This window comes from Oncorhynchus masou, chromosome 17, assembly GCF_036934945.1.
Source record: "Oncorhynchus masou masou isolate Uvic2021 chromosome 17, UVic_Omas_1.1, whole genome shotgun sequence".
In the NCBI taxonomy this organism is placed as follows: Eukaryota; Metazoa; Chordata; class Actinopteri; order Salmoniformes; family Salmonidae; genus Oncorhynchus; species Oncorhynchus masou.
Window position 1 is genome coordinate 156,389 of NC_088228.1, and position 21,565 is coordinate 177,953.

Here is a 21,565-nt window from a genome sequence, read left to right on the forward strand (position 1 = left end):
ACTGGAACATATCCCAGTCCACGTGATCAAAACAATCATGAAGCATGGATTTCGATTGGTCAGACCTGTGTTGAATGGTTCTAGTCACTGGTACATCCTGTTTGAGTTTCTGCCTATCAGACGGTACAAGCACGTGGCATCATGGTCAGATTTGCCGAAGGGAGGGCAGGGGAGGCCTTTGTAGGCCTTTGTATGCATTGCAGAAGTTAGAGTAGCAGTGATCGAGTGTATTACCCCCGCGTGTACTGCAATCAATATGCTGATTGAATTTAGGCAGCCTTGTTCTCAAATTTGCTTTGTTAAAATCCCCAGCTACAATAAATGCAGCCTCAGGATATATGGTTTCCAGTTTACTTAAAGTCCAGTGAAGTTCCTTGAGGGCCATCTTGTTGTCTCTTTGAGGGGGAATGTACACAGCTGTGAAGATAACTGATGAGAATTCTCTTGGGAGGTAATATGGCCGGCATTTGATAGTAAGGAATTCTAGGTCGGGTGAGCAGAAGGACTTGAGTTTCTGTATGTTGTTATGATTACACTATGAGTCATTATTCATGAAGCATACACCCCTGCCCTTCCACTTCCCAGAGAGATGCTCTTGTGGAATTCTGTTTTTGTTTTTGAGTATCTCTTGAGGCTTTTTTTGTGCTATTCCTACCACCTTTTGGATTTGCCATTTTTGTATTTAAGGACTTCTCCTTTTTACTTTATTAAATACACCGTCTTAAGTACTGCTGTGTCTGCCTCATCTTCTGGGTTCTGCTGACTATTCGTGGCTCAGTTGGTTAAGTGACTGTTTCTCACTCCGGAGACCCAGGTTCGTAACCGGGTCCTGACAGTAGTATATGTACTATTATTTGTACTAGTAGTAATAGCAGCAGTAGTATTATTTGTTGTTGTAATAGTAGTAGCTGTAGTTGCAGCAGTGGTAGCAGCATAAATATTATTAGCAGCATTAGTATTACTAGAAATTGTAGCAGCAGTGGTAATAGCAGTAGTGGTAGTAGTAGTAGTAGTAGTAGTAGTAGTAGCAGCAGCAGTAGTAGTAGTAGTATTAGCAGCAGCAGTAGTAGTACTACTACTAGTGTAACGGATGTGAAACGGCTAGCTTAGTTAGCGGTGTGCGCTAAATAGCGTTTCAATCGGTGACGTCACGTGCTCTGAGACCTTGAAGTAGTAGTTCCCCTTGCTCTGCAAGGGCCGCGGCTTTTGTGGAGCGATGGGTAACGACGCTTCGAGGGTGACTGTTGTTGATGTGTGCAGAGAGTCCCTGGTTCGCGCCCGGGTATGGGCGAGGGGACAGTTTAAAGTTATACTGTTACATTGATGCTGTTGACCCGGATCACTGGTTGCTGCGGAAAAGGACAAAGGTCAAAAGGGTGGTGAGTGTAACGGATGTGAAACGGCTAGCTTAGTTAGCGGTGTGCGCTAAATAGCATTTCAATTGGTGACGTCACTTGCTCTGAGACCTTGAAGTAGTAGTTCCCCTTGCTCTGCAAGGGCAGTGGCTTTTGTGGAGAGATGGGTAACGACGCTTCGAGGGTGACTGTTGTTGATGTGTGCAGAAGGTCCCTGGTTCGCGCCCGGGTATGGGCGAGGGGACGGTTTAAAATTATACTGTTACACTAGTAATAGCAGCAGTAGTACTAGTAGTAATAGCATCAGTAGTAGTAATTGTATCAGCAGTAGTAGTAGCAGTACCAATCAATCACATTTATTTATAAAGCCCTTTTTTTATCAGCCGATGTCACAAAGTGCTATACAGTAACCCAGCTTAAAACCCTAAACAGCAAGCAATGCAGATGTAGAAGCACAGTACCAGTAGCTACCAGCAGGGTTAGGGTGTCAAGGGTCAGGATCAGGCTTATGGCTGTGTACCTGGCCAGAGCTTTGGCAGCTTTCCTGGCCTGGACATCTCTCCTTATCAGGATGGTCTCCAGGTTGGTTGGACTGGGTATGAACCCCACCACTCCATCCTCTTTCACCGGACGCCCAAGCCACCAGTCACTATTAAACTTCTGTTCAGACAAGGCAGGCAGTGAACTGGATTTACTATGAATAATAATACATAATTTAGCACTTATTTAACAAAACATCAGACTAAACAAGACATGTAAAAAGAGAGGGGTAGATTCAGAGAAGGGAAGGAGTGTGATGCATTCCCATAACCATCATCATCACCACTACATTATTACCATCATCACTATCATAGAGCTAGTGGTTAAAGGATAGGGGTTAAGGGTTACACTCTAACCTCTTTGACGTGTAGAAAGTCTCTGGCCTCGAAGGTCACAGCCTGGCCTGGTACTGGGATGTTGTCGTCGTCTGCTGGTATGTAATAGAAGTTACACCGCACAGCAAATGCCACAGGCTTGTACTGGTTAAACAGAGAAGACAACAGGCTTGAACTGGTTAAACAGAGACAACAACAGACGTACTGGTAACAGGGAAGACAATAGGCGTACTGTTTAAACAGAGAAGACAACAGAAGTGCACCGGGAACACAGAGAAGACAACAGACTCGTCCTGGTAACAGAGAAGACAACAGACCTGTACTGGTAAGAGGGAAGACAACAGACTTGTACTGGTAAGAGGGAAGACAACAGACTTGTACTGGTAACAAAGACAACAGACTTGTACTGGTAACAGTGAAGACAACAGACTTGCACTGGTAACATAGAGAAGAGATGGGGAGGCAGTCTGGTCTCTGAGTAGACGTAAGATAATCAAATGTAAATCAGGTATATTCAAATTAGTATGATATGTTATGTTTGATATGGTTACATAAGATGTAACTTTATTAATAAAAAAGGGAAAGAATGGGGGTTGATCAGGGTGGATGGGTGGATGAATAAGGTGAACATCTAGCAACCCAAAGATTGTGTATTTGAATTTCATCATGGAAAACTTGAGCATTTTAGCTCATTTAGCTAATAACTGTTCAACTAGTTACACATTTTTAGCTACTTTCCAAGTACTTAGCATGTTAGCTAACCCTTCCCCTAACACAGACCTTAAACCTTTTAGCTAACCCTTCCCCTAACCTTAACACTTTAACCTAACTCCTAAACTTAAACTTACCTCCTAGCCAAGCTAACGTTAGCCAGCTAGCTAACATTAGCCATCTAGCTAACGTTAGACTAAACAAATTGTAATTCAAAACATAACATACATTGTGCAAATACGTAACATAGTGTAGGTTTTGCAATTCTCAACATATCATACGAATTGGATAATGGACATCCACAAATTAATACATAGAATACCAGATTTAGTGTCTCAGATTTACATACATAATAACATGAAATGCTCTGAAACCAAGTAAGGAAGGAGATAGGAAACAAGGGATCGAGGTAGTTAGATTGGGGGCGTACCTTGGCCTTCTCCAACTGGACCTGGGCATTCCGCTCCTCATGACCATCTACATCCCTCAGGGTCTGGAGAGAGAAAGGGAGTCAGATTTAGACTTGGGATGCTTTAGTTTGTAATGATGAGTTGATGTAGAATTAGACTTGGGCCCCTTTAGTTTGTAAATATGATGTGATGCAGAATTAGAATTGGGCCTCTTTAGTTTGTAATGATGGTGTAGAATTAGACTTGGGCCACCTTAGTTTGTAAGGAATTACATAGAATTCCATTTGGGCCTCTAAATTGTAATGGTAATGTAGAATTAGACTTGGGCCGCCTTAGTTTGTGTTGATTATGTGACGAAGAATTAGACTTGGGCTGCTGTAGTCTGTAATGTTGGTGTAATGGAGAATTGGACTTGGGCAGCTTTAGTTTGTAATGATGATGTAGAATTAGAGTAGGGCTGCATTAGTTTGTAATGATGACTTAGAATTAGACTTGGGCTGCTTTAATGATGATTTGGAATTAGACTTGGGGACCGCTTTAGTTTGCCGTGCTGATGTAATGTAGAATTAAGCTTGGGCCTCTTTAGTTTGTAATGATAATTTGACTTAGAATTAGACTTGGGACGGATTAGTTCGTAATGATGATGTGATGTAGAAGTAGACTTTGTCAACATTAGTTTGTAATGTTTATGTAGAATTAGACTTGATCTGCTTCTGTTTGTAATGATGATGTAATATAGAATTAGACTTGGGCCTCTTTAATGTGTAATGGTGATGTAGATTTAGACTTGGATCGAGTTAGTTTGTAATGGTGATTTAGAATTAGACTTGGGCCGCCTTAGTTTGCATTGATGATGTGATGTAGAATTAGAATGGTCCTTTTTTAGTTTGTAATGATGATGTGATTTATATTGTGGATAAAGAGTTTCCTGCCTAACAGAACTCAGAGGGTGTTCTTTAATGGAAGCCTTTCCAACATAATCCAGGAAGAATCAGGAATTCCCCAGGGAAGCTGTCTAGGCCCATTGCTTTTTTCAAACTAATAATGACATGCCTCTGGCTTTGAGTAAGGTTTCTATGTATGCGGATGAATCAACACAATACATGTCAGCTACTACAGCGACTGAAATGACTGCAACATTTATCAAAGAGCTGCAGCTAGTTTCAGAGTGGATGGCAAGGAATAAGTTAGTCCTAAATATTTCTAAAACTAAAAGCATTGTATTTGGGACAAATCATTCACTAAACCCTAAACCTCAACTAAATATTGTAATAAATAATGTGGAAATTGAGTAAGTTGAAATGACTAAACTGCTTGGAGTAACCCTGGACTGTAAACTGTCATGGTCAAAACATATTGATACAACAGTAGCTAAGATGGGGAGAAGTAAATCAATAATAAAGCGCTGCTCTACCTTCTTAACAACACTATCAACAAGGCAGATCCTACAGGTTCTAGTTTCTACCTTCTTAACAACACCATCAACAAGGCAGATCCTACAGGTTCTAGTTTCTACCTTCTTTAACAACACTATCAACAAGGCAGGTCCTACCGGCTCTAGTTTCTACCTTCTTAACAGCACTATCAACAAGGCAGGTCCTACAGGCTCTAGTTTCTACCTTCTTAACCACACTATCAACAAGGCAGATCCCACAGGCCCTAGTTTTGTAGCACATGGACTACTGTTCAGTCGTGTGGTCAGGTGCCACAAAAAAAGGACTTAGGAAAGTGGCAATTGGCTCAGAACGGGGCAGCACAGCTGGCCCTTGGATGTACAGAGAGCTAATATTAATAATATGCATGTCAATCTCTCTTGGCTCAAAGTGGAGGAGAGATTGACTTCATCACTACTTGTTTTTATGAGAGGTATTGACATGTTGAATGCACCGAGTTGTCTGTTTGAACTGCTGGCACACAGCTCGGACACCCATACATACCCCACAAGACATGTCACCAGAGGTCTCTTCACAGTCCCCAAGTCCAGAACAGACTATGGGAGGCGCACAGTACTACATAGAACCATGACTACATGGAACTCAATTCCACATCAAGTAACTGATGCAAGCAGTAAAACTAGATTTAAAATAACAGATAAAAACACACCTTAAGGAACAGCGGGGACTGTGAAGCAACACAAACATTGGCACAGACACATACTGTACATACATACACACGCACACGATAACATACTCAAATACATACACATGGATTTAGTACTGTAGATATGTGGTAGTGGCGGAGTAGCGGCCTGAGGGCACACGGTGTGCACAGACACTTTTTAATTTTTTTAATTCACCTTTATTTAACCAGGTAGGCTAGTTGAGAACAAGTTCTCATTTGCCACTGCGACCTGGCCAAGATAAAGAATAGCAGTGTGAACAGACAACACAGAGTTACACATGGAGTAAACAATTAACAAGTCAATAATACAGTAGAAAAAAGGAGAGTCTATATACATTGTGTGCAAAAGGCATGAGGAGGTAGGCAAATAATTACAATTTTGCAGATTAACACTGGAGTGATAAATGAAGTGATAAATGATCAGATGGTCATGTACAGGTAGAGATATTGGTGTGCAAAAGAGCTGTGTCTCAAATTAGCTCCATAATATCGACAGAAACATGGCAAACGTTGTTTATAATCAATCCTCAAGGTGTTTTTCAAATATCTATTTGATAATATATCCATCGGGACAATTCGTTTTTCAGGAGGACCAATTGGAGTAATGGCTACCTCTGTATTTTACTCAAGAATCTCTCCGGGAGCATCAGGTGACCACTGACGCAATGTAGCCGCCTACGGGTATTCTTCAACAGAAATGTGTAAAACTACGTCACAATGCTGTAGACACCTTCGGGAATATGGAGAAGGAGTAATCTGTTTAATAGCCCATTCACTGCTCAATAGGGACACATTGGAACGCAGCGCTTTCAAAACATGAGGCACTTCCAGATTGGATTTTTCTCAGGCTTTCGCCTGCAACATCAGTTCTGTTATACTCACAGACAATATGTGTACAGTTTTGGAAACTTTAGAATGTTTTCTATCCTAAGCTGTCAATTATATGCATATTCTAGCATCTTGTCCTGACAAAATATCCCGTTTACTACGGGAACGTTTTTTTCTTCCAAAAATGAAAATACTGCCCCCTAGTCACAATTAAAGGCAATGCTACCACTTGTAGACAATGCAAGTTTTAAAGGCAATGCTACCTATTGTAGACAATGCAAGTTTTAAAGGCAATGCTACCTATTGTAGACACTGCAGGTTTTAAAGGCAATGCTACCTCTTGTAGACAATGCAAGTTTAAAAAAACTACAAGCCTCAGATTTCCCACTTCCTGTTAGGATATTTTCTCAGGTTTTTGCCTGCCATATGAGTTCTGTTATACTCACAGACATCATTCAGTGTTTTCTATCCAAATATACTAATAATATGCATATATTAGCAACTGGGACAGAGGAGCAGGCAGTTTACTCTGGGCAACTCAGGGCACCTTATTCATCCAAGCTACTCAATACTGCCCCCGGCCATAAGAAGTTAAAGGCAATGCTACTTCTTGTCGACACTGCATGATTTAAAGGCAATGTTATCACTTATTGACACTGCAGGTTTAAAGGCAATGCTACCACTTGTAGACAATGCAAGTTTAATGGCAATGCTACCACTTGTGGACAATGCAGGTTTAAAGGCAGTGCTACCTCTTGTAGATAATTCAGGTTTTAAAGGCAAGGTTAGCTCGTTCGGATCTTGTAGACAATGCAGGTTTAAAGGAAATGCTACCTCTTGTTGTCAGCGCAGTTTTTAAAGGCAAGGTTAGCACGTTCGCATCTTGTAGACAATGCAGGTTTAAAGGAAATGCTATCTCTTGTTGTCAGCACAGGTTTTAAAGGCAAGGTTAGCACGTTCGCATCTTGTAGACAATGCAGGTTTAAAGGAAATGCTACCTCTTGTTGTCAGCGCAGGTTTTAAAGGCAAGGTTAGCTCATTCGCATTCAAGGTAAACTCAGCAGGTTATGAATTAATTGGGAGTTAATTTTAATTGTCAAACGCTCTATAACGCAATCTAATGCAGTCCTGATTGAATCCCAGCCTATGTGTTGAGGAAGTGGGCAGGTTTGCTATCTTCCATTTAGCATACATAGTTGTCAATCTGTTCAAATTCACTTTTTCATCATAGCTCAATGTTAATCCGACCGTTACAATTGTTGTCATTATTGTTGCCTCTCTCGCACTACTGTTATAACTGTTCTTCACTTCCCTGTCTTTCCTTTCTTCTGCTAGAATGTTCTAGATACCTTGCTCCATTTCTGCTAGAAAAGAGGAGTCATCTCTGTCTAAAGCCCAGTCAACCCTAACCGCTAAGAGGATTGCCCTATTCAGGTTAATAGAATCAGCCTGTAGCCTGCAATAGAACACAGTAGGTTGTATACAACACAATAGACTGGCCTGTACACCGCACTACACACATTAGACTGGCCGGTAGACTGTAATACAACACATTAGACTGGCCGGTAGACTGCAATACAACAAAGTAGACTGGCCAGTAGACTGCACTACACACATTAGACTGGCCAGTAGACTGCACTACACACATTAGACTGGCCGGTAGACTGTAATACAACACATTAGACTGGCCGGTAGACTGCAATACAACAAAGTAGACTGGCCAGTAGACTGCACTACACACATTAGACTGGCCGGTAGACTGCAATATACACATTAGACTGGCTGGTAGACTGCAATACAACAAAGTAGACTGGCCAGTAGACTGCACTACACACATTAGACTGGCCGGTAGACTGCAATATACACATTAGACTGGCCGGTAGACTGCAATACAACAAAGTAGACTGTAAACTGAAATAAAACACAGTAAACTGTAGACTGCAATACAACACAGTAGACTGGCCTGTAGACTGCACTACACACATTGGACTGGCCGGTAGACTGCAATATACACATTAGACTGGCCAGTAGACTGCACTACACACATTAGACTGGCCGGTAGACTGCAATATACACATTAGACTGGCCAGTAGACTGCACTACACACATTAGACTGGCCAGTAGACTGCAATATACACATTAGACTGGCCGGTAGACTGCAATATACACATTAGACTGGCCTGTAGACTGTAATACAACACATTAGACTGGCCGGTAGACTGCAATATACACATTAGACTGGCCGGTAGACTGCAATACAACAAAGTAGACTGGCCAGTAGACTGCACTACACACATTAGACTGGCCAGTAGACTGCACTATACACATTAGACTGGCCAGTAGACTGCACTACACACATTAGACTGGCCGGTAGACTGCAATATACACATTAGACTGGCCAGTAGACTGCAATACAACACATTAGACTGGCCAGTAGACTGCAATACAACACATTAGACTGGCCAGTAGACTGCAATACAACACTGTAGACTGGCCTGTAGACTGTAATACAACACATTAGACTGGCCAGTAGACTGTAATACAACACTGTAGACTGGCCTGTAGACTGTAATACAACACAGTAGACTGGCATGTAGACTTTAATACAACACAGTAGACTGGCCTGTAGACTGTAATACAACACTGTAGACTGGCCTGTAGACTGCAATACAACACAGTAGACTGGCCTGTAGACTGTAATACAACACAGTAGACTGGCCTGTAGACTGTAATACAACACAGTAGACTGGCCTGTAGACTGTAATACAACACTGTAGACTGGCCTGTAGACTGTAATACAACACTATAGACTGGCCTGTAGACTGTAATACAACACAGTAGACTGGCCTGTAGACTGTAATAGAACACAGTTTCCCGGACTGTAGATTGCAATGTAACACAGTAGACTGTAGACTGCAATACAACACTGGAACAGCCCTGTAGAATGTACAGTAATTGGCAGAGCTGGCATTTGTCACATAAAAAATTGAGATGCAGTTTGATAAAGCCAACAAATCTGCAATTGTCTCCATTTCTCTACTAACATCAGAAACTCTTTCATCCCTCTGGTCGACACTTGTTGGTTTCTACTCAGTCCTCCTCCCAGTAACCCTAACCATGTGTTTCAGATAGACCAGTCCTCCTCCCAGTAACCCTAACCCTGTGTTTCAGATAGACCAAGTCCTCCTCCCAGTAACCCTAACCCTGTGTTTCAGTTAGACCAGTCCTCCTCCCAGTAACCCTAACCCCTAACCCTGTGTTTCAGATAGACCCAGTCCTCCTCCCAGTAACCCTGACCCTGTGTTTCAGATAGACCCAGTCCTCCTCCCAGTAACCCTGACCCTGTGTTTCAGATAGACCAAGTCCTCCTCCCAGTAACCCTGACCCTGTGTTTCAGATAGACCAGTCCTCCTCCCAGTAACCCTAACCATGTGTTTCAGATAGACCAGTCCTCCTCCCAGTAACCCTAACCCTGTGTTTCAGATAGACCAAGTCCTCCTCCCAGTAACCCTAACCCTGTGTTTCAGTTAGACCAGTCCTCCTCCCAGTAACCCTAACCCCTAACCCTGTGTTTCAGATAGACCCAGTCCTCCTCCCAGTAACCCTGACCCTGTGTTTCAGATAGACCCAGTCCCCCTGTCTGTTTCAGAGAAGCCATGCAGAAATGACTCACACAGAGATGAAGGGATTAACAGTCAACACAACAGATGGTACATTATCCCATTCTTCCCTGTGCACACACACACACACACACACACAAACACTAAACACTTTACCTTTTTCTTTGGAGGCATGTTAGTCTGTTGTGGGTGAGATATCCGTTGGTTTCCCTGATCGCATTAGTCCAAACAAGGACCCATATATCACAAAACAAACTCCTTCTTTACAAACTACTGTCGCGCAATGTATCCAAAGAGACTGTTGTTTGATAGAAGTATAACATTCATAACAGATTCCTGAGAGAAGAGCCCTTTGTATGACCAAGGACAGAATCCAAACCCCTGGTGAAGTGCAGCATGGCTGAGGACTCAGAGCTGAGTGGTGTGAATGGCTTCAATAAGCCTCTTTATCAGCTAGCATGTATTAACAGACAGTGTAGTCACCCCTCCAGACCCTTGGTGGAATTAAAGGCTCAGAGAGACATCTGTTGCTTCCTCTGCACAGCATGCTGTTCTATGGAGCTGGGGTATAGGACTGGGGTATAGGACTGGAGCTGGGGAATAGGACTGCAGCTGGGTTATTGGGCTGGGGTATGGGGCTGGGGCTGGGGTATGGGGCTGGGGCTGGGGTATGGGGCTGGGGTATTGGGCTGGGGCTGGGGTATTGGGCTGGGGTATGGGGCTGGGGTATTGGGCTGGGGTATAGGGCTGGGGCTGGGGTATTGGGCTGGGGTATGGGGCTGGGGTATGGGGCTGGGGTATGGGGCTGGGGTAAAGGACTGGAGCTGTGGTATAGGGCTGGTGTGTGGGGTGTAGGGCTGGGGTAAAGGACTGGAGCTGTGGTATAGGGCTGGGGTATTGGGCTGGGGTAAAGGACTGGAGCTGTGGTATAGGGCTGGGGTATTGGGCTGGGGTAAAGGACTGGAGCTGTGGTATAGGGCTGGTGTGTGGGGTGTAGGGCTGGGGTATTGGGCTGGGGTAAAGGACTGGAGCTGTGGTATAGGGCTGGTGTGTGGGGTGTAGGGCTGGGGTATTGGGCTGGGGTAACGGACTGGAGCTGTGGTATAGGGCTGGGGTATTGGGCTGGGGTAAAGGACTGGAGCTGTGGTATAGGGCTGGTGTGTGGGGTGTAGGGCTGGGGTATTGGGCTGGGGTAAAGGACTGGAGCTGTGGTATAGGGCTGGTGTGTGGGGTGTAGGGCTGGGGTATTGGGCTGGGGTAACGGACTGGAGCTGTAGTATAGGGCTGGGGTATTGGGCTGGGGTAAAGGACTGGAGCTGTGGTATAGGGCTGGTGTGTGGGGTGTAGGGCTGGGGTATTGGGCTGGGGTAAAGGACTGGAGCTGTGGTATAGGGCTGGGGTATAGGGCTGGACCTGGGTTATAGGGCTGTAGCTGGATAATAGGGCTGGACCTGGGTTATAGGGCTGTAGCTGGATAATAGGACTGGATCTGGGTTATAGGGCTGTAGCTGGATAATAGGACTGGATCTGGGTTATAGGGCTGTAGCTGGATAATAGGACTGGATCTGGGTTATAGGGCTAGAGATGGATAATAGGACTGGATCTGGGTTATAGGGCTCGAGCTGGATAATAGGACTGGATCTGGGTTATAGGGCTAGAGATGGATAATAGGACTGGATCTGGGTTATAGGGCTGTAGTTGGATAATAGGACTGGATCTGGGTTATAGGGCTGTAGCTGGATAATAGGACTGGATCTGGGTTATAGGGCTAGAGATGGATAATAGGACTGGATCTGGGTTATAGGGCTCGAGCTGGATAATAGGACTGGATCTGGGTTATAGGGCTAGAGATGGATAATAGGACTGGATCTGGGTTATAGGGCTCGAGCTGGATAATAGGACTGGATCTGGGTTATAGGGCTGTAGTTGGATAATAGGACTGGATCTGGGTTATAGGGCTGTAGCTGGATAATAGGACTGGATCTGGGTTATAGTGTTATGCACTTGAGTGAGGACCCAAAAGCGGTTTAACCAAAAACAGAGTTATTTAATGAGCACACAGGAAAGACATAGATCCTCTTCAGATGTAGATCATGGGAAAAATAGACAACCCGCAGAGAGGGCGACAAATGAAACACAAAGTCCCTCTGATAATTTACAAGAGAGTCCCCTTCTTAGCAGTAGAGGAGAATAGCTGGGTTAGCGGCGACAGGCTGCAGGTCGCTCTGGGTAGGCGTGGGTCGTAGAGGAACAGTGGTACCTGATCTCACGTAGCATCAGATGAACTGGACACAGTGCAAACGAAAGACAGTTAGCTGAGTACAGGATGCACCTGCCAGGCAGATTCCGACAGGATAGGACAAGGATGAAGCAAACGAGACGATAGCTTGTTTCTGGCATGAGAAACTCAAACGAGAATCTGACACCGAAAGAAGCAGGAACAGAGAGAGAAATAGAGAACTAATCAGAGGGAAAAAGGGAACAGGTGGGGAAAGGGTGAACGAGGTAGTTAGAGGAGATGAGGAACAGCTGGAGAAGGAGAGAAAGAGAAGGTAACCTAATAAGACCAGCAGAGAGAGACAGAGTGAAGAGAAAGAACAGGAACAAGACATAATAAGACATGACATATAGGGCTAGAGATGGATAATAGGACTGGATCTGGGTTATAGGGCTAGAGATGGATAATAGGACTGGATCTGGGTTATAGGGCTTGAGCTGGATAATAGGACTGGATCTGGGTTATAGGGTTGTAGCTGGATAATAGGACTGGATCTGGGTTATAGGGCTAGAGATGGATAATAGGACTAGATCTGGGTTATAGGGCTCGAGCTGGATAATAGGACTGGATCTGGGTTATAGGGTTGTAGCTGGATAATAGGACTGGATCTGGGTTATAGGGTTGTAGCTGGATAATAGGACTGGATCTGGGTTATGGGGCTCGAGCTGGATAATAGGACTGGATCTCGGTGATGGGGCTGTAGCTGGATAATAGGACTGGAGCTGGGTTATAGGGCTGTAGCTGGATAATAGGACTGGATCTGGGTTATAGGGTTGTAGCTGGATAACAGGACTGGATCTTGGTTATAGTGCTCGAGCTGGATATTAGGACTGGATCTGGGTTATAGGGCCTGAGCTGGATAACAGGACTGGATCTGGGTTATAGGGCTAGGAATTATTTGGAGTATGGGAATGGTTTTTGGGTATAGGACTGGGGTATAGGACTGAAGCGGGGTTACAGCGATTTGTTGTAGGACTGGGGCTGGAGTGTAGGACTGGAGCTGGGTATAGGCCTGGAGCTGGTAATAGAGCTACGGCTGGTGTATAGGACTGGAGCTGGGTAGAGAACTGGAGCTGGGGTATTGGGCTAAGGTATAGGACTGGAGCTGGGGTGTAAGGCTGGAGCTGGTGCTTAAGGCTGGAGCTGGGGTATAGGACTGGAGTTGGGATACAGGACTGAAGATAGCGTGAAGCTGGGTATAGGACTGGGGCTGGGGTATAGAACTGGAGCTGGTGCATTGGGCTGGGGTATGGGGCTAAGGTATAGGACTGGGGCTGGGGTATAGGACTGGGAAATAGGACTGGGGCTGTTCACCTTTTAGATAGCTGGTCACCTGCTAGCTGTTCACCTTTTAGTTAGCTGGTCACCTGCTAGCTTTTCGCCTTTTAGTTAGCTGGTCACCTGCTCGCTGTTCACCTTTTAGTTAGCTGGTCACCTGCTAGTTGTTCACCTTTTAGTTAGCTGGTCACCTGCTAGCTGTTCACCTTTTAGTTAGCTGGTCACCTACTAGCTTTTCGCCTTTTAGATAGCTGTTCACCTGCTCGCTGTTCACCTTTTAGTTAGCTGGTCACCTGCTAGCTGTTCACCTTTTAGTTAGCTAGTCACCTTTTAGTTAGCTGGTCACCTGTTAACTGTTCACCTTTTAGTTAGCTGGTCACCTGCTAGCTGTTCACCTTTTAGTTAGCTGTTCAACTTTTAGTTAGCTGGTCACCTGCTAGATGTCACCTGCTCGCTGTTCATCTTTTAGTTAGCTGGTCACCTGCTAGCTGTTCACCTTTTAGTTAGCTGGTCACCTGCTAGCTGTTCACTTTTTAGTTAGCTGGTCACCTTTTAGTTAGCTGGTCACCTGTTAGCTGTTCACCTTTTAGTTAGCTGGTCACCTGCTAGCTGTTCACCTTTTAGTTAGCTAGTCACCTTTTAGTTAGCTGGTCACCTGTTAGCTGTTCACCTTTTAGTTAGCTGGTCACCTGCTAGCTGTTCACCTTTTAGTTAGCTGTTCAACTTTTCGTTAGCTGGTCACCTGCCAGCTGTTCACCTTTAGTTAGCTGGTCACCTGCTAGCTGTTCACCTTTTGTTTAGCTGGTCACCTGCTAGCTGTTCACCTTTTAGTTAGCTGGTCACCTTTTAGTTAGCTGGTCACCTTTTAGTTAGCTGGTCACCTTTTAGATAGCTGGTCACCTGCTAGCTGTTCACCTTTTAGTTAGCTGGTCACCTGCTAGCTGTTCACCGTTTGTTTAGCTGGTAACCTGCTAGCTGTTCACCTTTTAGTTAGCTGGTCACCTTTTAGTTAGCTGGTCACCTTTTAGTTAGCTGGTCACCTTTTAGATAGCTGGTCACCTGCTAGCTGTTCACTTTATAGTTAGCTGGTCACCTGCTAGCTGGTCACCTTTTAGATAGCTGGTCACCTGCTAGCTGTTCACCTTTAAGTTAGTTGGTCACCTTTTAGTTATCTTGTCACCTTTTAGTTAGCTGGTCACCTATTAGCTGTTCACTTTTTAGTTAGCCGGGTCACATGCAAGCTGTTAACCTTTTAGTTAGCTGGTCACCTTTTAGTTAGCTGTTAACCTTTTAGATAGCTGGCCACCTGCAAGCTGTTCACTTTTTAGTTAGCTGGTCACCTGCTAGCTGTTCACCTTTTAGTTAGCTGGTCACCTGCTAGCTGTTCACCTTTTAATTAGCTGGTCACCTGCTAGCTGTTCACCTTTTAGTTAGCTGGTCAACTGCTAGCTGTTCACCTTTTAGTTAGCTGGTCAACTGCTAGCTGTTCACCTTTTTAGTTAGCTGGTCACCTGTTAGCTGTTCACCTTTTAGTTAGCTGGTCACCTGCTAGCTGGTCATCTTTTAGTTAGCTCGTCACCTTTTAGTTAGCTGGTCACCTGCTAGCTGTTCACCTTTTAGTTAGCTGGTCACCTGCTAGCTGTTCACCTTTTAGTTAGCTGGTCACCTGCGAGCTGTTCACTTTTTAGTTAGCTGGTCACCTGCAAGCTGGTCACTTTTTAGTTAGCTGGTCACCTGCTAGCTGGTCACCTTTTAGATAGCTGGTCATCTTTTAGTTAGCTAGTCACCTTTTAGTTAGCTGGTCACCTTTTAGCAGTTCACTTTTTAGTTAGCTGTTCACCTTTTAGTTAGCTGTTCACCTTTTAGTTCGCTGGTCACTTGCTTGCTGTTCACCTTTTAGTTAGCTGGTCACCTGCTAGCTGTTCACCTTTTTATTTAGCTGTTCAACTTTTAGTTAGCTGGTCACCTGCTAGCTGTTCACCTTTTAGTTAGCTCGTCGCCTTTTAGTTAGCTGGTCACCTGCTAGCTTTTCACCTTTTAGATAGCTGTTCACCTGCTCGCTGTTCACCTTTTAGTTAGCTGGTCACCTGCTAGCTGTTCACCTTTTAGTTAGCTGGTCACTTGCCAGCTGTTTACCTTTTAGTTAGCTAGTCACCTGCTATCTGTTCACCTTTTAGTTAGCTGGTCACCTTTTAGATAGCTGGTCACCTGCTAGATGTTCACCCTTTAGTTAGCTGGTCACCTGCTAGCTCTTCACCCTTTAGTTAGCTGGTCACCTGCTTGCTGTTCACTTTTTAGATAGCTGGTCACCTGCTAGCTGTTCACCTTTTAGTTAGCTGGTCACCTTTTAGTTAGCTGGTGACCTGCTAGCTGTTCACCTTTTAGTTAGCTGGTCACCTGCTAGCTTTTCACCTTTTAGATAGCTGTTCACCTGCTCGCTGTTCACCTTTTAGTTAGCTGGTCACCTGCTAGCTGTTCACCTTTTAGTTAGGTGGTCACCTGCCAGCTGTTCACCTTTTAGTTAGCTAGTCACCTGCTAGCTGTTCACCTTTTAGTTAGCTGGTCACCTTTTAGATAGCTGGTCACCTGCTAGCTGTTCACCTTTTCGTTAGCTGGTCAACTTTTAGTTAGCTGGTCACCTGCTAGATGTTCACCTTTTAGTTAGCTGTTCACCTGCCAGCTGTTCACCTTTTAGTTAGCTAGTCACCTGCTAGCTGTTCACCTTTAGTTAGCTGGTCACCTTTTAGATAGCTGGTCACCTGCTAGCTGTTCACCCTTTAGTTAGCTGGTCACCTGCTAGCTGTTCACCCTTTAGTTAGCTGGTCACCTGCTAGCTGTTCAATTTTAATATTGCTGGTCACCTGCTAGCTGTTCACCTTTTAGTTAGCTGGTCAGCTTTTAGTTAGCTGGTCACCTGCTAGCTGTTCACCTGTTAGTTAGCTGTTCACCTACTAGCTTTTCACCTTTTAGATAGCTGGTCACCTGCTAGCTGTTCACCTTTTAGTTAGCTGGTCACCTGCTAGCTGTTCACCTTTTAGTTAGCTGGTCACCTGCTAGCTGTTCACCTTTTAGTTAGCTGGTCACCTGCTAGCTTTTCACCTTTTAGTTAGCTGGTCACCTGTTAGCTGTTCACCTTTTAGTTAGCTGGTCACCTGCTAGCTGGTCATCTTTTAGTTAGCTCGTCACCTTTTAGTTAGCTGGTCACCTGCTAGCTGTTCACCTTTTAGTTAGCTGGTCACCTGCTAGCTGTTCACCTTTTAGTTAGCTGGTCACCTGCGAGCTGTTCACTTTTTAGTTAGCTGGTCACCTGCAAGCTGGTCACTTTTTAGTTAGCTGGTCACCTGCTAGCTGGTCACCTTTTAGATAGCTGGTCATCTTTTAGTTAGCTAGTCACCTTTTAGTTAGCTGGTCACCTTTTAGCAGTTCACTTTTTAGTTAGCTGTTCACCTTTTAGTTAGCTGTTCACCTTTTAGTTCGCTGGTCACCTGCTTGCTGTTCACCTTTTAGTTAGCTGGTCACCTGCTAGCTGTTCACCTTTTTAGTTAGCTGTTCAACTTTTAGTTAGCTGGTCACCTGCTAGCTGTTCACCTTTTAGTTAGCTCGTCGCCTTTTAGTTAGCTGGTCACCTGCTAGCTTTTCACCTTTTAGATAGCTGTTCACCTGCTCGCTGTTCACCTTTTAGTTAGCTGGTCACCTGCTAGCTGTTCACCTTTTAGTTAGCTGGTCACTTGTAGGCTGTTTACCTTTTAGTTAGCTAGTCACCTGCTATCTGTTCACCTTTTAGTTAGCTGGTCACCTTTTAGATAGCTGGTCACCTGCTAGCTGTTCACCCTTTAGTTAGCTGGTCACCTGCTAGCTCTTCACCCTTTAGTTAGCTGGTCACCTGTCTGCTGTTCACTTTTTAGATAGCTGGTCACCTGCTAGCTGTTCACCTTTTAGTTAGCTGGTCACCTTTTAGTTAGCTGGTGACCTGCTAGCTGTTCACCTTTTAGTTAGCTGGTCACCTGCTAGCTTTTCACCTTTTAGATAGCTGTTCACCTGCTCGCTGTTCACCTTTTAGTTAGCTGGTCACCTGCTAGCTGTTCACCTTTTAGTTAGGTGGTCACCTGCCAGCTGTTCACCTTTTAGTTAGCTGGTCACCTGCTAGCTGTTCACCTTTTAGTTAGCTGTTCAACTTTTAGTTAGCTGGTCACCTGCTAGATGTCACCTGCTCGCTGTTCATCTTTTAGTTAGCTGGTCACCTGCTAGCTGTTCACCTTTTAGTTAGCTGGTCACCTGCTAGCTGTTCACTTTTTAGTTAGCTGGTCACCTTTTAGTTAGCTGGTCACCTGTTAGCTGTTCACCTTTTAGTTAGCTGGTCACCTGCTAGCTGTTCACCTTTTAGTTAGCTAGTCACCTTTTAGTTAGCTGGTCACCTGTTAGCTGTTCACCTTTTAGTTAGCTGGTCACCTGCTAGCTGTTCACCTTTTAGTTAGCTGTTCAACTTTTCGTTAGCTGGTCACCTGCCAGCTGTTCACCTTTTAGTTAGCTGGTCACCTGCTAGCTGTTCACCTTTTGTTTAGCTGGTCACCTGCTAGCTGTTCACCTTTTAGTTAGCTGGTCACCTTTTAGTTAGCTGGTCACCTTTTAGTTAGCTGGTCACCTTTTAGATAGCTGGTCACCTGCTAGCTGTTCACCTTTTAGTTAGCTGGTCACCTGCTAGCTGTTCACCTTTTAGTTAGCTGGTCACCTGCTAGCTGTTCACCTTTTAGTTAGCTGGTCACCTGCTAGCTGTTCACCTTTTAGTTAGCTGGTCACCTGCTAGCTGTTCACCTTTTAGTTAGCTGGTCACCTGCTAGCTTTTCACCTTTTAGTTAGCTGGTCACCTGTTAGCTGTTCACCTTTTAGTTAGCTGGTCACCTGCTAGCTGGTCATCTTTTAGTTAGCTCGTCACCTTTTAGTTAGCTGGTCACCTGCTAGCTGTTCACCTTTTAGTTAGCTGGTCACCTGCTAGCTGTTCACCTTTTAGTTAGCTGGTCACCTGCGAGCTGTTCACTTTTTAGTTAGCTGGTCACCTGCAAGCTGGTCACTTTTTAGTTAGCTGGTCACCTGCTAGCTGGTCACCTTTTAGATAGCTGGTCATCTTTTAGTTAGCTAGTCACCTTTTAGTTAGCTGGTCACCTTTTAGCAGTTCACTTTTTAGTTAGCTGTTCACCTTTTAGTTAGCTGTTCACCTTTTAGTTCGCTGGTCACCTGCTTGCTGTTCACCTTTTAGTTAGCTGGTCACCTGCTAGCTGTTCACCTTTTTAGTTAGCTGTTCAACTTTTAGTTAGCTGGTCACCTGCTAGCTGTTCACCTTTTAGTTAGCTCGTCGCCTTTTATTTAGCTGGTCACCTGCTAGCTTTTCACCTTTTAGATAGCTGTTCACCTGCTCGCTGTTCACCTTTTAGTTAGCTGGTCACCTGCTAGCTGTTCACCTTTTAGTTAGCTGGTCACTTGTAGGCTGTTTACCTTTTAGTTAGCTAGTCACCTGCTATCTGTTCACCTTTTAGTTAGCTGGTCACCTTTTAGATAGCTGGTCACCTGCTAGCTGTTCACCCTTTAGTTAGCTGGTCACCTGCTAGCTCTTCACCCTTTAGTTAGCTGGTCACCTGTCTGCTGTTCACTTTTTAGATAGCTGGTCACCTGCTAGCTGTTCACCTTTTAGTTAGCTGGTCACCTTTTAGTTAGCTGGTGACCTGCTAGCTGTTCACCTTTTAGTTAGCTGGTCACCTGCTAGCTTTTCACCTTTTAGATAGCTGTTCACCTGCTCGCTGTTCACCTTTTAGTTAGCTGGTCACCTGCTAGCTGTTCACCTTTTAGTTAGGTGGTCACCTGCCAGCTGTTCACCTTTTAGTTAGCTGGTCACCTGCTAGCTGTTCACCTTTTAGTTAGCTGTTCAACTTTTAGTTAGCTGGTCACCTGCTAGATGTCACCTGCTCGCTGTTCATCTTTTAGTTAGCTGGTCACCTGCTAGCTGTTCACCTTTTAGTTAGCTGGTCACCTGCTAGCTGTTCACTTTTTAGTTAGCTGGTCACCTTTTAGTTAGCTGGTCACCTGTTAGCTGTTCACCTTTTAGTTAGCTGGTCACCTGCTAGCTGTTCACCTTTTAGTTAGCTAGTCACCTTTTAGTTAGCTGGTCACCTGTTAGCTGTTCACCTTTTAGTTAGCTGGTCACCTGCTAGCTGTTCACCTTTTAGTTAGCTGTTCAACTTTTCGTTAGCTGGTCACCTGCCAGCTGTTCACCTTTAGTTAGCTGGTCACCTGCTAGCTGTTCACCTTTTGTTTAGCTGGTCACCTGCTAGCTGTTCACCTTTTAGTTAGCTGGTCACCTTTTAGTTAGCTGGTCACCTTTTAGTTAGCTGGTCACCTTTTAGATAGCTGGTCACCTGCTAGCTGTTCACCTTTTAGTTAGCTGGTCACCTGCTAGCTGTTCACCTTTTAGTTAGCTGGTCACCTGCTAGCTGTTCACCTTTTAGTTAGCTGGTCACCTGCTAGCTGTTCACCTTTTGTTTAGCTGGTAACCTGCTAGCTGTTCACCTTTTAGTTAGCTGGTCACCTTTTAGTTAGCTGGTCACCTTTTAGATAGCTGGTCACCTGCTAGCTGTTCACTTTATAGTTAGCTGGTCACCTGCTAGCTGGTCACCTTTTAGATAGCTGGTCACCTGCTAGCTGTTCACCTTTAAGTTAGTTGGTCACCTTTTAGTTATCTTGTCACCTTTTAGTTAGCTGGTCACCTATTAGCTGTTCACTTTTTAGTTAGCGGTCACATGCAAGCTGTTAACCTTTTAGTTAGCTGGTCACCTTTTAGTTAGCTGTTAACCTTTTAGATAGCTGGCCACCTGCAAGCTGTTCACTTTTTAGTTAGCTGGTCACCTGCTAGCTGTTCACCTTTTAGTTAGCTGGTCACCTGCTAGCTGTTCACCTTTTAATTAGCTGGTCACCTGCTAGCTGTTCACCTTTTAGTTAGCTGGTCAACTGCTAGCTGTTCACCTTTTAGTTAGCTGGTCAACTGCTAGCTGTTCACCTTTTAGTTAGCTGGTCACCTGTTAGCTGTTCACCTTTTAGTTAGCTGGTCACCTGCTAGCTGGTCATCTTTTAGTTAGCTAGTCACCTTTTAGTTAGCTGGTCACCTGTTAGCTGTTCACCTTTTAGTTAGCTGGTCACCTGCTAGCTGTTCACCTTTTAGTTAGCTGTTCAACTTTTCGTTAGCTGGTCACCTGCCAGCTGTTCACCTTTTAGTTAGCTGGTCACCTGCTAGCTGTTCACCTTTTGTTTAGCTGGTCACCTGCTAGCTGTTCACCTTTTAGTTAGCTGGTCACCTTTTAGTTAGCTGGTCACCTTTTAGTTAGCTGGTCACCTTTTAGATAGCTGGTCACCTGCTAGCTGTTCACCTTTTAGTTAGCTGGTCACCTGCTAGCTGTTCACATTTTAGTTAGCTGGTCACCTGCTAGCTGTTCACCTTTTAGTTAGCTGGTCACCTGCTAGCTGTTCACCTTTTGTTTAGCTGGTAACCTGCTAGCTGTTCACCTTTTAGTTAGCTGGTCACCTTTTAGTTAGCTGGTCACCTTTTAGTTAGCTGGTCACCTTTTAGATAGCTGGTCACCTGCTAGCTGTTCACTTTATAGTTAGCTGGTCACCTGCTAGCTGGTCACCTTTTAGATAGCTGGTCACCTGCTAGCTGTTCACCTTTAAGTTAGTTGGTCACCTTTTAGTTATCTTGTCACCTTTTAGTTAGCTGGTCACCTATTAGCTGTTCACTTTTTAGTTAGCCGGTCACATGCAAGCTGTTAACCTTTTAGTTAGCTGGTCACCTTTTAGTTAGCTGTTAACCTTTTAGATAGCTGGCCACCTGCAAGCTGTTCACTTTTTAGTTAGCTGGTCACCTGCTAGCTGTTCACCTTTTAGTTAGCTGGTCACCTGCTAGCTGTTCACCTTTTAATTAGCTGGTCACCTGCTAGCTGTTCACCTTTTAGTTAGCTGGTCAACTGCTAGCTGTTCACCTTTTAGTTAGCTGGTCAACTGCTAGCTGTTCACCTTTTAGTTAGCTGGTCACCTGTTAGCTGTTCAC

The 21,565-nt window shown here is 44.6% G+C and overlaps 1 protein-coding gene across 1 annotated transcript in view; it reads right to left on the reverse strand.

Annotated features, from left to right (window-relative positions):
* Nucleotides 1-10,094, reverse strand: part of cacnb2b (calcium channel, voltage-dependent, beta 2b) — a 74,379-nt gene extending 64,285 nt beyond the window's left edge. The window contains exons 1-4 of the mRNA XM_064991819.1: nucleotides 10,077-10,094; nucleotides 3,372-3,434; nucleotides 2,252-2,374; nucleotides 1,876-2,015 (exon numbers count right to left, since the gene is read on the reverse strand). Coding sequence (XP_064847891.1) covers nucleotides 1,876-2,015; nucleotides 2,252-2,374; nucleotides 3,372-3,434; nucleotides 10,077-10,094 — 344 coding nt within the window. The remainder of the gene's footprint in view (nucleotides 1-1,875; nucleotides 2,016-2,251; nucleotides 2,375-3,371; nucleotides 3,435-10,076) is intronic.
* Between the last annotated feature and the right edge of the window lie 11,471 nt (nucleotides 10,095-21,565).